Raw genomic sequence first — 17,113 nt, 5'->3', positions numbered from 1 at the left:
TCCAATCAAGACACAGAATATTTCTATTACTCCCCAAGTTCTCTGTTCCTTTGCCATATATCCAGGTTACTCTTGGCCCCGGCAACCATTGATCTGCTTTCTGTTGCTACTGATTAGCTTTACCTGTTACCTAGATTTCTGTGCAATCTTGTAGTGTGTACTCTTTTCCTGGCATATTTTTGAGATTCATCCATTTTGTTGTATGTATCAACATTACTGTTGAGCAGAATTCCATTGTATGTATATACTAAAATTTGTTTATCCATCTTCCAGTGTGTAAACATTCAGACTGTTTACAGCTTTTAGCTATTATTAGTGAAGCTGCTATACAAATTAACGGACAAATTTTTGTGGAGTCACACACTTTCATTTCTCTTGAATGAACAACTAGGAGTGGGACTTCTGGGTCACATAGGAAGTTCATATGCTGATCAACATTTTTGAATGCTTCAAAAAAGTCAAGAATTAAGGACAGATAAGGTAAGTTGCGGAGAAGGCAATGGCAAGGCACTCCAGTACTCTTGCCTAGAAAATCCCATGGATGGAGGAGCCTGGTAGGCTGCAGTCCATGGGGTTGCTAAGGGTCAGACACGACTGAGCGACTTTACTTTCACTTTTCACTTTTACACATTGGAGAAGGAAATGGCAGCCCGCTCTGGTGTTCTTGCCTGGAGAATCCCAGGGACGGGGAAGCCTGGTGGGCTTCCGTCTATGGGGTCACACAGAGTCGGACACGACTGAAGTGACTTAGCAGCATCAGCAGCAAGGTAAGTTGGATTTGGTTATGAAAACTTGGAGAAAGCAGTTTCAGTTGAGTGATAGATGAGAAGTTGGACTAAAGCAGTTAATAGCTAACAGATGGTTAAATGAAGTGTACATCAATACTGTAAGATTTTGATTATTCTCTTGGTGATAGAAAGGTTAGCTTTATTAAAAACAAAAATTTTTGATAGCAGGGACCTGGCAGGAGCCATTGTAAACATAAGAAATAGGATGGTGAGATGGCCAGCAAGAAGTTATATGGGTAGAATTGAAACTCAGGCTGGAGATGACTTGAAAATCACTGAACTAGAACGGCTTGTGATCAGGCAAACTCAGATAAGCTTCTCTTCTATACTTCCTTACTTAGAGAACAAGAGTATGGACAAGAAAATTATACAAGTTGGCCATCTCTCCCTGCCATAAAATTAAATTCATCACCTTTCTCCCACAGGAAACCCTCAAGAGTCAATGTTACCCAATTTTCCTAATTTCTCTGTTGTGTCATGGAGCCATCCTTGACACCTTCCTTTCCCCCTTCTCTCCGTCCCCCATCTGCCAATTACAATCATCTTGATTCTTCTTTAGCAGGTCCTTACCTCTGCCTCTTGTTTTGCACTTTTTAGACCACTACCCTACTCTAGCCCCTCATTACCCCATGCTAAACTACCTCAAGAGTAAAAGATCTCAACACTCTTTCCCTTCCCTTTTCTACTTCCTGTGTGTGTGTTAGGTGCTCAGTCGTGTCTGACTCTTTGTGACCCCATGGACTGGGTCCTGAGGGGTCCTGCCGGATCCTCTGTCCATAGCACTCTCCAGGCAGGAATACTGGAGTGGGTTGCCACTCCCTTCTCCAGGGGATATTCCCAAACCAGGGATTGAACCTGAGTCTCCTGCATTGAAGGCAGATTCTTTACCATCTGAGTCACCAGGAAGCCTACTTCTAATACTTGTTATTTTATCCAATTTAAAAAGGTTTCTGATTTCCTTTGCCTAAAATTAAAAAGCCTCAATACCTCAGGGCTCCACTAGGTGACTTCTACCTATGACTCTGCCTTACCCTGCATAGTCTCTGAATGGTACACACTAGTTTTTAACCCATCAACTGTGAGCACATCATACCTCATCACCACAGCGTACTCACTTTCCTGCTCATTTCATACCTCTCCTACCTCACAAAGCAAGCAAGTCCTGATTCAAACCTTATCTATTCCAAGATCTTTCCAATTGACTCAGTTTTCCTTCTTTGTACACTTACAGTTTTTACAACGTATTTGGTAACGAAATTTTTAAAGTTTATTTCCGTCTTCAACTAGGATCTCTGCCACTTGGGAAGAAGAGCCATATCTTTTAACTAATTTGGGGAATGCCTACTAACACAGTTCACTGTTTGACAGTCATATAAAAAAACATACTTACTAATATTTAAAAGGAATTTTTCAGAACCTAATCTAAAAATATACTTCTTAAAAACCCAGAAGGATTTTACATTAAGTACTGGCCAAATGCACACAAATGCCCAACTGACCAGAGAAGGCAATGGCAACCCACTCCAGTACTCTTGCCTGGAAAATCCCATGGACAGAGGAGCCTAGTAGGCTGCAGTCCATGGGATAGCTAAGAGTCGGACATGACTGAGCAACTTCACTTTCACGCACTGGAGAAGGAAATGGCAACCCAATCCAGTGTTCTTGCATGGAGAATCCCAGGGATGGGGGAGCCTGGTGGGCTGCTGTCTATGGGGTCGCACAGAGTCGGACACGACTGAAGCAACTTAGCAGCAGCAGCAGCAGCAGCAGCCCAACTGACACACTGACTTGGTCTGACCAGTTTAGTCAGGCTTCTCTGTTCCCCACAGACCCCTAAACATTGGCTAGCTCTAAGCTCAAGCAAGCCAATCCAGAACACCCTCTCTTAAAGAACTCATTTGAAGTATCAGCTGACCACACACACACACACCCGGGTCATGTACACACGCACACACACAACCAGGTCATGTACACACACACACACCCGGGTCATGTACACACATACACACACACCCTCCTGTTAAAACACACACACACACACACACCCTCCTATTAAAACTGCCCGGGTCATGTCATCCACTAACCTCTACCCACTTGTCCCACTTTCCCACAAAGATCCTGCTGGTACTATTCACTGAAAGCCCTTTTTGTGTTTGATTCTGAGATACCTGCATACCTTGTGGTTAGAGCAATCTCCTTACTGCAAAAGCCTTTTCAAATAAAATCTCTCCTTGCCAAGTAGGAATTTATTTTTATTTGACATCTGTACAGTGACATGACTTGGATGAGTATTGGACCTCACCCATGCCATCCCCACCTCAATAATCACACTTAGAGAATCATTTCAACTCCTCTCCTGCTAAGAGATTTGGGTATCTTTCCCTGAGTTTAAATCCTGAACCAGTGCTATAGCCATCTTATCTGCTACAACGTGGTAAGAAGTTACTTTAATATTGTCCAGCAAAGAATTTTTTTGACTCTCTGACCCCAACACAGCTCAACCATCACATTCCAACTCTTGAGTGGGAATATTCCTAGCTCTTCTGTGAGGCCTCTTTTCCAATTCCTACAGTGAGGATGACAGAAGGGAATTTCCTTGGCTCCTCACAAAGGAATACTCTTTCCCAGCTCTTTCAAAGTCTCATGTCTGGTTTAACTATCTAATCCCACAGGTAATTCTCACTCCGCTGAGCGCCCTTCCATCTTATCCAACATACTTCACCATTACAGCACTAATTCAGTCCAGTATCTTCAAAAATGGCAAACTTTTACTAAGACAATTTAGAACTTCCATATCCTCCTTGAGCGGAGAAGGCAATGGCAAGCCACTCCAGTACTCTTGCCTGGAAAATCCCATGGATGGAGGAGCCTGGTGGGCTGCAGCCCGTGGGGTCGCTAAGGGTCGGACACCACTGAGCAACTTCACTTTCACTTTTCACTTTCACACACTGGAGAAGGAAATGGCAACCCACTCCAGTGTTCTTGCCTGGAGAATCCCAGGGACAGGGGACCCTGGTGGGCTTCTGTCTATGGGGTCACAGAGAGTCGGACACGACTGAAGTGACGCAGCAGCAGCATCCTCCTTGAGAAACAGGATGGATCTCCCTAAAACCTCCCCTTTTCCATCATCCTGTCTCTTCCTTTTTACCACCCTCAGGCTTCCCTTCAGCTCCCCCTGAATCCTTAACTGTCCTCCTTTAATACCCCAATCTCCTCCACCCCTCTTATCCACTCTTCTCACACCAACCCCTCAGCTCCCTGTAGTCACTATCACTTTAAGGCTCCCTTTAACCCACTAGGGACTCTCGAACCCGGGGTCAAAAATACAAATTGGAAACAGGCTGGATCTTTCATCCACTCAAATGAGCTTCTGAGACACCCAGACAGCCTGTGGTCTCTCTTCCATCCCTCACTTAAAATGTAGTCCACAGTCTCCATGAGATTACATGTCAGGGCAAAGAAAATCCAAAAGTTCTCCTCAACAAATCATGGTGGGAAGATAGTAGCCTTCAAGTGACTGAGTAGTTAACCTCAACCCGCCCTGTCAGAAACACAATTAAAAATAAAGGAAGGAAGAGAACGAGCTCTTCTAAACAAAACATCAGTGAGTTGAAACTTTAAACTGAAGCTACAGCAATCTATTTAAGTGTTCCTATGTGTACATGTGCATGTTATATGTATATATGTATCTATATATGTGTGTGCAGACATGTATCTATATATATAATGTGTCTATATATATAATATATATATACACAATATACATATATACATACTTCCCTACCTTCAGTTGGTATTGACAAGTTTAACTTTACATTATGAAATCCCTTAAAGGACTTCTATTCTGAGCAGAACTGATGGTGGTGGCACAATTCTGTAAAAAGACTAAAAACTACTGAATTATAACACTTGAATTGTATGGTGTGTGACTAAAGCCGTTAAATGAAAACAACAAAAAGTGCTCATAGAAGAGATTTCCAGAAGTTAAGGAAATTAAAATTCTTATACTTTCACAACTTTAATTATAGAAACTAACCCAAATGTTTTAAGAATCCAAGTTAAAAAACATTTAGGGAAATCTTTGGTATGTGAAACTAGTTTGATATCATAGGTTTAATAAAAACAGCTATGTCTTCTGAGTTACAGGCATTAAGTATAACACAAGAGTACATTTTTATTCTACTTGAAAACTCTCTTCCTAAACAGGTTTATTGATAGAATAAACTAGCATTATATCTATATCTGTATTTAGCCAAGTTGAGTCATTATTCTGACAAACTCTATTTTGAAAGTAATTATGTCTTGTAATAGGCCAACTTGAAGATCATTTCCAAAATCTTTTAGCATAAGTCTAAGGCTTTACGTTACTAAGTTAGTTCATGAATATTCATTAAATACCTAGGTCATTTCTATGTAAGACAGAACACTGAGGCATAAGCATTTCAAGTTTATATAGGTTTCTGAGTCTTATTTTCATGGCACCAAGAAGTTATGTATATTTGACTCTATTAATAAATATATTCACTTATGCCACATTGAGAAGTTATACCATCTGGAAGAATATGACTATTAAGAAGTTGTAAGTTGTAAGATATATATTCATAAGCTCCTCCTGTCTACTACAAAATGCTGGTGTATGACAATCCACAATTCTTTACGTCATAGTTTTCTCTGTAAAATAGTAGTTACTGTAATTATAAGCTACAATCTTGTATGTAAAGGAGACTCTAATAGGAGAAATGATGACAGAAAGGAACAATTCTGTATACAAGTTATGCAAGATGTTGCTTTTAAGGAAAAAGAAAACAGCACTAAAGTAAAATGACTAAAAGTGTTTCACAATGAGAAAAAGGAACATGTACAGAACAAAACCTGAAAAGAAACAGACAGTTCTAACAAGTTCATTAAAAAAAAAAAATTTTGTCATCAAAGCCAGCTAAGACTTCACAGGTTTATTTGTAAGATTTTCAGAAAATGATTCACTATCAAATATTATACTTGTATAAAACTAAAATCTGATTTTCTACTAAAAAGACAAAAATTGTTGGGGTTACTGATCTGCTCTTAAAGAGGTTATAAAAGGTTTTTCTTTGTATTCTGAGTAACCAATCTCCCTGGAAGCCAAAAATTCGGTGTCTTTTCAGAATTTCCTGTACTTAGTCTTAATTTTTTATCACATCTCACTATTTTAAAAAGTCTTCTCACTTTTGAAAGAGCTAAGGTTGCTTCCTATGTTCACTTTCAAAAAAAATTGTTTTGACATTGATCCATGATCCTATTTAATAGAATGTTTGAATTTCCTGACAGTTTTTGACATTCTGTCTTTTCAAAATAAAATACTAAATGATGTGTTTTGCACCTATAACTCTAGAATTTCCTAAAGGGCCCCTGGAAGTTCACAAAGGATTTAATCCTTTCACCTTGTAAAAAAAGAGGCACTAAAAATAATTGGTTTATTTGATCAATGTTATGCTTCCAATGTTATGGGAAGCACAGTCAAGTCAGAAGAGATGCTTACCCTCCCCCTAGATTAAATCTGAATGGGTAAAATGTCAATATGATTATTTCAAAAGTTGAATGAGGTTCCTAGAAATTTATCATTAGTCTCAGTGTCCACAACAGTTTCTACTGATCAACAGACTGAGTGGTTCTTTCTCCAATATTACATAACAGTTCAGTGTCAATTATAATTTTCATTACTTTTTTTTTAAGTGTTATCTTGGTCATAATTTCATTTCTTTAATTTGAATACAGTATATTCTTGGCAGACCAGTGAGGGTTCTCCATCAGGGATTCACACAACTTACTTATGGAATTTTATTAGACAGATGTTCAGGACTTACTCCAGACTTAACCAAAAAATTTTACTTGATAATTTTCATATTACTCTTCATATGCTCTAACTATATGCTTCAAGATACATTATTTCTCAGGATTACTACATACTTTTAAGTCGTCTTCTCTGCAAAGATCATATTCATTTATATTCATGAATCAATGTAATATCTACTTTTTAAAAAGATTAATCATTATGTTTACAGGTATTTTGCCTAAAACTTTGAAGTTATTTTTGTGTGCATGCCATAAAAACAACCAAACTTATTTATAAACTGCATTATTTTCTATAACAAACTCTCATCAGATCTTTCAGTTTTGAAATTATCCATAATAAACTATTGCCACCACTTTAAGTCTTGTCATTACAGAGTGTTGAGTGTTGTTTTACTTTGATGCTTCTCTGAAAGCACCTGCAAATCAGCTACAGGCCAAGCATTTGTCTTCAACAACAAAACAAGTATTGCTGAAAGAGGACTGTACTCTTGGACACAAGCTTCTGATGGCATCACTTAAATAACTTTGAGACTGTACTGAATCCGGATTCCCAAAAACCTAGTGGAGAAGCAAATGGATCCATGAGACTGCTAACCCAAGATCTAGCAGAACAAGAATTAATCACTCAGGACTGAATAAACTGACAGTGACTGTGGGTTTTAAAATACTGCTGATGCTTTAATGACCTATTCTCTAGATATGAGGAATTTGTTTCTCCTTTCTCTTAAGCTACCTGTAATTCAATGACAATGTAAGTAACCTACAATGCAACTTTACTTCTGTAAACAGAAATAAGACATTTATCTTTATCTCCCTGATTCCATCATTCAAAAATAAAACTCAGGTATTAACTGAGTTTTCTTATTTTCATGGCAATATAGTTATTTGCATAAGTTCAATAAGAGTCTGTCCTCCCGGCTGGAAACATTATGCAACCAAGGCTTTGACTGGATGTCATATTTGAAAGTCATGTTCCTTTAATCTAATACCACCAGACACTTTTAAGGAGTTGTGGTTGATTTTATGGAGCAATGCTTTCAGTCCTCTTGGGAAAACTAGACTGGTAATTGACTAACAGAGTTCTCAGACTTAAAGGTAAAGTAAGCAAAGTTAATTTCAGGCAGGAACCCCAGGATATTCTGGGGACTTGAAGAATTCACCCAAATCTGTAAGTACTGCAAGTGAAATCCAATGGTGAGTACCTGACTCGGCTTTCTTGGCCTCAAGAGGCTTTTAAAGTTCATTCCAAGATTCCTTATAAAAAAATCCCACTGAAGCAAACTTAAAATGCCTCAGTTCAGTTCAGTCACTCAGTCATGTCCAACTCTTTGCAACTCCATGAATCCCAGCACGCCAGGCCTCCCTGTCCATCACCAACTCTCAGAGTTTACTCAAACTCATGTCCATCAAGTCGGTGATGCCATCCAGCCATCTCATTCTCTCTTGTCCTCTTCTCCTCCTGCCCCCAATCCCTCCCAGCATCAGAGTCTTATCCAATGAGTCAACTCTTCGTATGAGGTGGCCAAAGTATTGGAGTTTCAGCTTTAGCATCAGTCCTTCCAATGAACACCCAGGACTGATCTCCTTTAGAATGGACTGGTTGGGATCTCCTTGCAGTCCGAGGGACTCTCAAGAGTCTTCTCCAACACTACAGTTCAAAAGCATCAATTCTTTGGCGCTCAGCTTTCTTCACAGTCCAACTCTCACATCCATACATGACCACGGGAAAAACCATAGCCTTGACTAGATGGACCTTTGTTGGCAAAGTAATGCACCTACATAATCAGAACAAACGCACAATGACTTTAGTCTACCTTGTTGTGGACTGAATGTTTGTGCCCCTCAAAATTCACATGCTGAAACCCTACACTCCCCCTCAAGTGAATGTTAGCAGGAGGCAGGGCCTTGGGGAGGTCATAAGGGTGAAATCCTCATAAATGGGATCAGAGTCCAGGGAGAGCTCTCTTCTCTCTGCCCTGAGAGGATACAAAGGGAGGTCTCAGCTGTCTGCAACCTGAAGAGAGTCCTCACCAGAATCTGACTGAGACCCTACTGCTGGGCTATCAGCCTCCAGACTGTGATAAATGAAGTTCTGTTGTTTATAAGTCATCCAGTCTATATTTTGTTAGAGCAGCCTGAGTGGACTAAACAAATTCTTAAGACTGACAAATTTTGTTTTAAACAACAGGAGAACTGACCAAGTGCTCAAAATTGCCCTTGCTTAGCCACTGACTTGGCTTGACCAAAACATCTAACTTTAGTCAGACTTTTCTCTTTCCTACAAGCCCCTAAAGTTTGGTTAGCCCTAAATTTAAGCAAACTGATGTTAGCTAATGTTAAGCAAGCTGATGGCTCTTTCCAAGTCACCAACTGACTGCAGGAAATTAGAAACTCCAGTTTCACTTATCTTGAATCTGCTCAACATCACCCACTCAGCTCACACTCCTACAAAGTTCCTGCCAGACTGCTCACCCTTCTCCATAAAAATCTTTTTGTGTTTTATTTTGAAATGCCTGCAGATAGTACAGTCAGAGCATTCTCCCTATTGCAATTATCTTTTTGAATAAAGGCTTTCCTTACCCAAATCTGGATTGGCTTTTACTTCACAGTAATATGACAAACCACCTACATGCAAACTCCAAAATTTAGTTCAGTTCAATCGCTCAGTCGTGTCTGACTCTTTGCAATCCCATAGACCACAGCCCATCCAGCCTCCCTGTCCATCAACAACTACCGAAGTTTACTCAAACTCATGCCCGTTGAGTCGGTGATGCCATCCAACCATCTCATCCTCTGTCGTCCCCTTCTCCCACCTTCAATCTTTCCCTGCATCAGGGTCTTTTCCAATGAGTCAGTTCTTCACAACAAGTGGCCAAAGTATTGGAGTTTCAGCTTCAGTCCTTCCAATGAATATTCAGGACTGATTTCCTTTAGGACAGACTGGTTGGATCTCCTTGCAGTCCAAGGGACTCTCAAGAGTATTCTCCAACACCACAGTTCAAAAGCATCAGTTCTTTGGCGTTCAGCTCTCTTTATAATCCAACTCTCACATCCATACATGACTACTGGAAAAACCATAGCTTTAACGAGACGGACCTTTGTTGGCAAAGTAATGTCTCTGCTTTTTAATATGCTGTCTAGGTTAGTCATTACTTTTCTTCCAAGGAGCAAGCATCTTTTAATTTCATGGTTGCAGTCACCATTTGCAGTGATATTGGAGCCCAAAAAAATAAAATCTGTCACCGTTTCCACTGCTTCCCCATCTATTTGGCATGAAGTGATGGGACCAGATGCCATGATCTTAATTTCCTGAATGCTGAGTTTTAAGTCAACTTTTTCACTCTCCTCTTTCACTTTCATCAAGAGGCTCTTTAGTTCTTTGCTTTCTGCCACAAGGGTGGTGTCATCTGCGATCTGATGCATATCATATGTACTCCTTTCCCAATTAGTATGTCAAGGCTGTATACTGTCACCCTGCTTATTTAACTTATATGCAGAGTACATCATGAGAAACCCAGAGCTGGAAGAAGCACAAGCTGGAATCAAGATTGCCGGGAGAAATATCAATAACTTCAGATATGCAGATGACACCACCCTTATGGCAGAAAGCGAAGAAGAACTAAAGAGCCTCTTGACCTCCAAAATTACAATGATATTTATTTTTCCCTATCAAAAGTGATTGGTATCACTTTCAAAAACATATTAAGGTACAGGTGAATTTAGGTGCACACAGAAGGTACAGTTTGTAAAATTACTGTCCGGAGTACAAGCAATCTGGCCTTAGGTCAGTCATTCATCTTTCTAGTGTCCATTGCTGCTAAGTCACTTCAGTCGTGTCCGACTCTGTGTGACCCCATAGACGGAAGCCCACCAGGCTCCCCCTTCCCTGGGATTCTCCAGGCAAGAACACTGGAGTGGATTGCCATTTCCTTCTCCAATGTGTGAAAGTGAAAAGTGAAAGTGAAGTCGCTCAGTCGTGTCCGACCCTTAGCGACCCCACCGACTGCAGCCTACCAGGCTCCTCCATCCATGGGATTTTCTAGGCAAGAGTACTGGAGTGGCTTGCCATTGCCTTCGCCGCATTAGCAACTTACAAATTCACTATTTTTTCTGCCTAAAAGTATGATTTCACTTCACATCCCCAAGCTCCTGGCCCTTCCAAGCAAGGTATCACAGAAGCAAAATTTAGCACTGAATTACTTGCAATTTTTATCAAATTGAGCCCAGGCACATTTCAGAATCTTCCAGTCTCTCAAGTGAATGACTTAAACCTTTCATGAGAAGAGTCACTGCTGCCGCAAATAACACTAGCGACTTGAGAAACAAAAGCAGGTACTAATAATAACAAATAACAGTTTTCCTTGTATTTGCGATGAATTATGTTTTAAATTAATAATCTCAAAGGCAAATATTCTATTCTTTAGGTTGCCTAGTCCAGGTATCTGACTAAATTTCCACGTTATTCACAAGAAGCAGAATTCTGTTCATTAAGGGGAGGCTCCTTTTACAGAAGAAACATGAAGACTCTCTCTCATAGAAAGCATGAAACATACAAGGCAGGAGCTCAGTATAGTATTTACCCACCCTACAGGGAGAAGTCCATCAATCGAATGATTTTAATTATTATAAATAAATAATACAATGACAAAAATCAATTAGAAATATTTTATTTTCTCCATAAATATGGGCAATTTAAAAGTAAATATCATAATCAATATTTATTCTTATTTATAATAATCACATAAAAGGTTCAAGTTGTAATCCCTTAAAAGGTAAAATAAATTAAGTAGATAGAGGCCATGTTGTTTATAGAAAATATCGAAGTATTTCATGTAGTTCTAGTTACAGAATAATCAAGTTCAAAAACTACTGGCCTAAAACAGTGCCCAGAACATGTTTTATTTGTCTTTCCTGAGCATTAATATTTCTTTTAAATTAGCCATCTTAACAATAGTAACTCTTCACTCAAAGTCTACTACTGACCATGCATTATTCTAGCTATCCTTTTGCAAACAAAACATGAGTTCTCACAGAAATCTTGGAAGATACTATCCCCATCTAATAGTAGGAACCAAAGCTAAGTAACCTGTCCAAGGGTGCCATAAAGTGGTAGAAGATTTCAACTTGGTTTGTCAATAAAGCCTATAGCTTTCTGCTACAGTGCCCCTCCCTATAGTCTTCTTAGAATATGTTTGCAATAAAATTTCCATGATAAAAAACAATTTTCTCAGAGTACTTACCCATGGCCTAAACATAACTATAACCTGTGTTACTTATTTTTCCATTATGTTCAATTTATAAATTTACATACAATATTTTCCATCTAACCTTCCTTGATACTCAAAAAAAAAGACTAACCTTTCTGATAGTCAAAGTATATACAACTAACAATATAGAAAAGTATTTCACTTCAGCAAATGGAAAAATTTCAATTAAAGAAAAGAAAAATTCTCTGAAAAACTGAACCATGGGAAATTACTGTTAGGCCTGATGAAAACAATGAGTTGAAACCTAAAAGTTTCATAACCAGTCAAATTATTTCCTAGCCAGATGAGCAAATCTAAAGCCAAGTAAGTAAGCACAGGGATTAAAGTATCAAATTTAATTGTATGAAACTGTCATCAAATATCGATTCACATGACTCACCCTAATGCCTAAAAGGCTACCTAGCTCAGGTTCTCTCTACATGGGTTCTTGGAACACAGGTTCAGCAGAATATTACAAAATTTACAAAAATTACAGAATTCACCAAAAAAAGTTCATTGCTGAGTCTGGAAAACAGTAGATTTCAACAAAGTTAAAACTGGTCTCTACCCCTTAACTTCTCAGAGCCCTTAGTGCGTTAATATGAATTAAGAACCTGCAAAAGAAGGATTCATTATCCTAATGAAGGTAATGAACGTGTACAAAGATTAAATGACCTATCCAAGGTCACACAGCTAGCTACTGGCAAACTCTGAATGAGAATCAAATTCTGATTCCCACTCCAAAATTCATTCTATCTTCCTAAGATCTCATTACACTGGATATTAAGCAATTTTCCAAGGACCACTCCTATAAAAATTTAAGATGGAAAACACTAGTGGCTTGTGCTGACAGTATTTACCACCACCCCACCAAAACAAATTAACAACAACAACAAAAGATAAGTAGCAAAGAATTCTTACAAAACAACAAAGCCTTCCCAAAATATGCTGGGACACAGTATTTATAAAATTTACACACCTGTGGTATTCTGAAACTTGTATTCTTATATAAAAAAATTTCCTCTAGGAAATCAGAGCTATAATCTTTTCTTATCAGTAACTGGATGGAAGTTAAGGATGGCAACCTAGATGGTGAAGTCCATCAGAGTAGGGTCCATGTTGATTTTGCTCACCAATGTACCATCAGAGTCTGATACACAGTAGGTATTCCACAGCTATTTGCTGAAAGAATGAACTATAAATACATGCTCTAATATTAATCAGCTGTAAGATTTTGATCAAGTTATAATCTCTCTAAATGTGAGTTTCCCCACTTGCAGATGAAGTGGTTAGACCAGAAGGATCAAAATCTTTAAGAACTTGTGAAACTCATAGAAATTAAATCTCAAATCCCCAGCATTTGAGGATATGTACACCATCGAAGACTGTAACAAAGAATAACATTTGCAAATCACTTTATATTCAGTATTTCGTTTAATATGCCCAACAAATTTGCAAACTAGCTTGGTAATACTACCCACATTTTACAGATAAAGAAACTGGAGCCCAGAGAAACTGACTAGATCAGAATCACAAGGTTATTTGGTAGTGAAGCATGGACTTTAGGAGAAGGCAATGGCAACCCACCCCAGTAGGCTTGCCTGGAAAATCTCATGGACGGAGGAGCCTGGTAGGCTGCAGCCCATGGGGTCGCGAAGAGTCGGACACGACTGAAGTGACTTAGCAGCAGCAGCAGCACAGACTTTAAACTCAAGGTTTGGGTGCTGAAATCCCCCAATCTTTCTCCATTACACCTTGTCCTCTGATGACAGGGATGAGGACACAGTCCAGATAATGACAGCATTATTTCCCGGCTTTCAACTATTGATTTAACTGGGCCAGAGGACCAAAGGTCTCCCAAACTCTCCCATCATCCCATCTTCCCAATGTTAAGCCTCCAACTCTTCTGTGAAAAGTGATCTTAATACAACAAATTAATCCCGTTTCTCCCTGGAGTCCAAGATTAACTAATAACACAATTTTAACAGAGGATGACATTATCAAGAAATGAGAAGAACCTAAATTATGAATAAAAATCTTTCACAGTAAAAAGAGTTTTAGTTCAAATATATACCCATGGTTAAGTATGTTAAATTCAAAGAAACCATGATTAGACTATATTTAAAATAAGAGGTTCACTCTTGGAAACTCTGCTGGTGGAAATGAGGCAATTTGAACTATTAACTTTTCTAGGTCTTCTTACATAATATCATACTTCATAATATTATTTCAAGTGTAACTTCTCTTAACTCCAATAATGAATAAACCCAATTCTGGGCTCAATCCTGGTGTTAAACAAGTGGCATTTACAACATAACCTTCTCTTCCAAGAAATACAATTGGGCAACCAGAAGCATCTGGGTAATGGAATGCAATTTCACCAAGGTTTTATCCCAACGGGGGACTCTATTTATTAATTCTATTAACTTTCCGTCTTAAAATATATCCATATTCTGTCAAATAAAATTGTTTCTCACAACTATAGCGCAATCCCCTTCAATAAGGACTATATCATACTAAAATAAACATATACTTACTACATACCACTACATTCAATTCTCTGCCAAGAAAATGAAATAAGCACTAGCTTTCTGAAGTTTACACGTGGAAATAGTTTAGAATATGCTTACAGTGAGTTGTAATTAAGTATAAGTAGATAAAACAGGCAGACCTAACAATCCTGCTGTTGTGGCTGCTGTTTAGTCACTTCAGTCGTGTCTCAGTTAAACCAACAGCTCTTTTGCGACCCCAAGGACTGTAGCCTGCCAGACTCCTAGGTCCATGGGATTTCCCAGGCAAGAACACTGGTGTGGGTTGCCATTTCCTTCTCCAGGGGATCTCCCTGAATACTCCTGAAGTGTACCTAAAGAAAAAAATTCCTCCTCCAAAACAATGTCAATCACGCTCATCCAATAAACATATACTCAGAAATGGCATATCTGGCTCATTTATAACACAAGACTGTTACTATTGTGTTCTGGAAACTTCAGAAAGTGTGCACACTGAACATAAATTTAGCCTATTAAATTAACAGCTAAAAATCTCCTTAGACCCAAGAGGTCCCATACCTGAAAAGAACAGACCGTGAACATAAGTGAGAACTGTTAACTAAAACCAAAGCTTCAAGTCACTGCATCAATTGCTATTTAAATTCCTCTGCTGGTAAATGCCCCATAGCATCAGAGTCATCACCACTTCACCACTGATGTGAGAAGAGCTGTTGAAATCTTGTGGGCCAGTCAAAAACCTCAGTGAACTGTCACAAAATAAAAGTCGCAGCATACGTGACAGCTTCGCAGGCCAACCTAAAAAACAAAACCTGGGACCATCGAATTTACGCGATTCTCGGAGCAGATTACCTAGAATAGCCTATGTTATTTACCAACGTGCCACGCAGTCTCCAGGGGAGCGCAGCAGACGATAACTTAGGTCCCAGGACAGGCTCCTCTCCACCAAGGATGACTTTCCTACTTGGTGCCAACTGTACACTTGCATGCTCCGAAAATAGGGGCAAGTCCTGAATGCCAGAGGTTGCAAGGGCAACGTTTCTATTTTATTATGGGCTGGAGACCAGGCGATTCCCCAAGGCTGCAAACACTCGACCTATAACCTCGGAGTCCCTTTCCAACTGTGCTCTCACCCACGATCATTACACCCTCCACGGAAACCAGTTATTAGTTGTTACAAGGCCTGGAAAAAATAGTAAGAGGGCTCTAAAAGTTCACGGGACCCAGAGGGAAAAGGTGGGGGCTTGGAGGGAGAAATCCAAACGCTGAAGCATCTTGGGCTCCAACGTTCCGAGAGCCGAGATCCATACAAAGCCCCTCGTCCCCGGTGACTGCAGGCAGGGGACCCACCGATCCCCAGTCACTCGGACAGGATGGGGCTCCAGGGGGAGGTCACCCCGCCAGGCAGCCCGGACGAACGCTCTGTCCGGACGCGGTGGGCCAAGCGAGGCGGGGGCTGCAGCGTGGCCGGGGCTGCAGCGTGGCCGGGCGGAGCGCGCAGCCCCTTCTCCCGGGCCCCTTGCTCCCTCCTTCCCCACGACCAGGCCTCTCCCGACTCCTCTTCCCCAGCTTCGCCTCCCCGCCACCCCACCCCACCCCCAGACACAACAGAACGAGACCCCCTCCTTCCCCCCCGCAAGCCCCACCAACTTTCCGGGCCCCCCGCCTCCTCTCCCACCTCTCAGGAGCACGCAGAAACTGCAGGCCAGGAGGCTCCTCAGGACGGCCCCCATCTTCCCTTCTCGCGTTCGCTTCTCTCACCGGCGAGGGGCGGCCCGAAGCGGGGGAGGCGAGGAGCCGGGGCGGCCGCCGCGGCGGCAGGGCTGCACGCTCATGCTTCCCAGCTTTCCAGAGAGAGAAGAAAGAAAAGGGGGCCCGTCAGGGCTCCGCGCGCGCCGCCGCCGCCGCCGCCGCCCTCTCTACCGCGCCGCTCCGCCCGGAGCTCGCGCGACGCCAGCGTCTGCTCCCATCCCGCCGCCTCCTCCCCTGGAGCCCCGCTTCCCCCGCGCAGCTCCTCATTCAGCCTCTTCCTCTCACGCAGCGGCGCAGGGATACGCCCCCCGCCGCCACGGATCGCCGCCGCGGTCTTCCTGCGCGCGGGCGAGCCCTCCCCTCCCTCGGCGCCGCCTCCCGGGCACGTTAGAAACGGAAAGGAGACCGCGCGCACAGCCTCGGCGAGGAGACCCCGGGAGACCTGCGGGGCCGGCCGAGGCGGGCCGGAGGGGAAAGGCCGCCCGGCGGCGCATTCCGAAGGGATTCTTTCCCGGGCCGGCCCCTCGGCCCTCCCCGCGGAGGGCGTGAAGCGACGTCGAAAAACATCGGCGGCCGGCGTGGTCGGGACTACTTTCTGCGGCTCGGCCCGGCAGCCGCCTGCGCCGCTCTTTGTGCGGCCGCCGCCGGCCGAGCCAGGTGGGGCTCCCGGTCCACGCCGGCCGCCACCTGGGCCGGGGCCACGGTGGGCGGCAGGAGACGGCTGGCTGGGCCTGCAGAGCCGCAGGTCCGCGCTCGGGGATTCACCTGGATCCCGATACGACGCATGAGTTTAGCCCCAGGGTTGGAAATCTGTTTATGCATCTTTTTCTTTTTTAAGGAAAATAAAAACTAATATTGCTTCCGCCGGCTTTCAACATGGGTATGGTGAAGGGTATTCAAACGCCAACAGAAAACTGAAATTTTTAAAATTTTCTCCCGGTTTCCCAGAACTACAGACTGCTCCCCAAAATTAAGGCCGACAAGGACT

At 41.8% G+C, this 17,113-nt stretch overlaps 1 protein-coding gene across 2 annotated transcripts in view; it reads right to left on the bottom strand.

The window, feature by feature from the left end:
- Nucleotides 1–16,432, bottom strand: part of LRP6 (LDL receptor related protein 6) — a 182,098-nt gene extending 165,666 nt beyond the window's left edge. For both annotated transcript variants that reach the window (XM_055396305.2, XM_055396307.2), the window contains exon 1: nt 16,052–16,432. In XM_055396305.2, coding sequence (XP_055252280.1) covers nt 16,052–16,106 — 55 coding nt within the window. In that variant the 5' untranslated portion in view covers nt 16,107–16,432. The remainder of the gene's footprint in view (nt 1–16,051) is intronic.
- Between the last annotated feature and the right edge of the window lie 681 nt (nt 16,433–17,113).

The sequence above is a fragment of the Moschus berezovskii genome, chromosome 6, assembly GCF_049115385.1.
Source record: "Moschus berezovskii isolate FMDL1 chromosome 6, NW_MosBer_1.0, whole genome shotgun sequence".
Lineage (NCBI taxonomy): Eukaryota > Metazoa > Chordata > Mammalia > Artiodactyla > Moschidae > Moschus > Moschus berezovskii.
The sequence above is the reverse complement of the archived record's forward strand: the minus strand, read 5'-3'. Positions and strand labels throughout refer to the sequence as shown.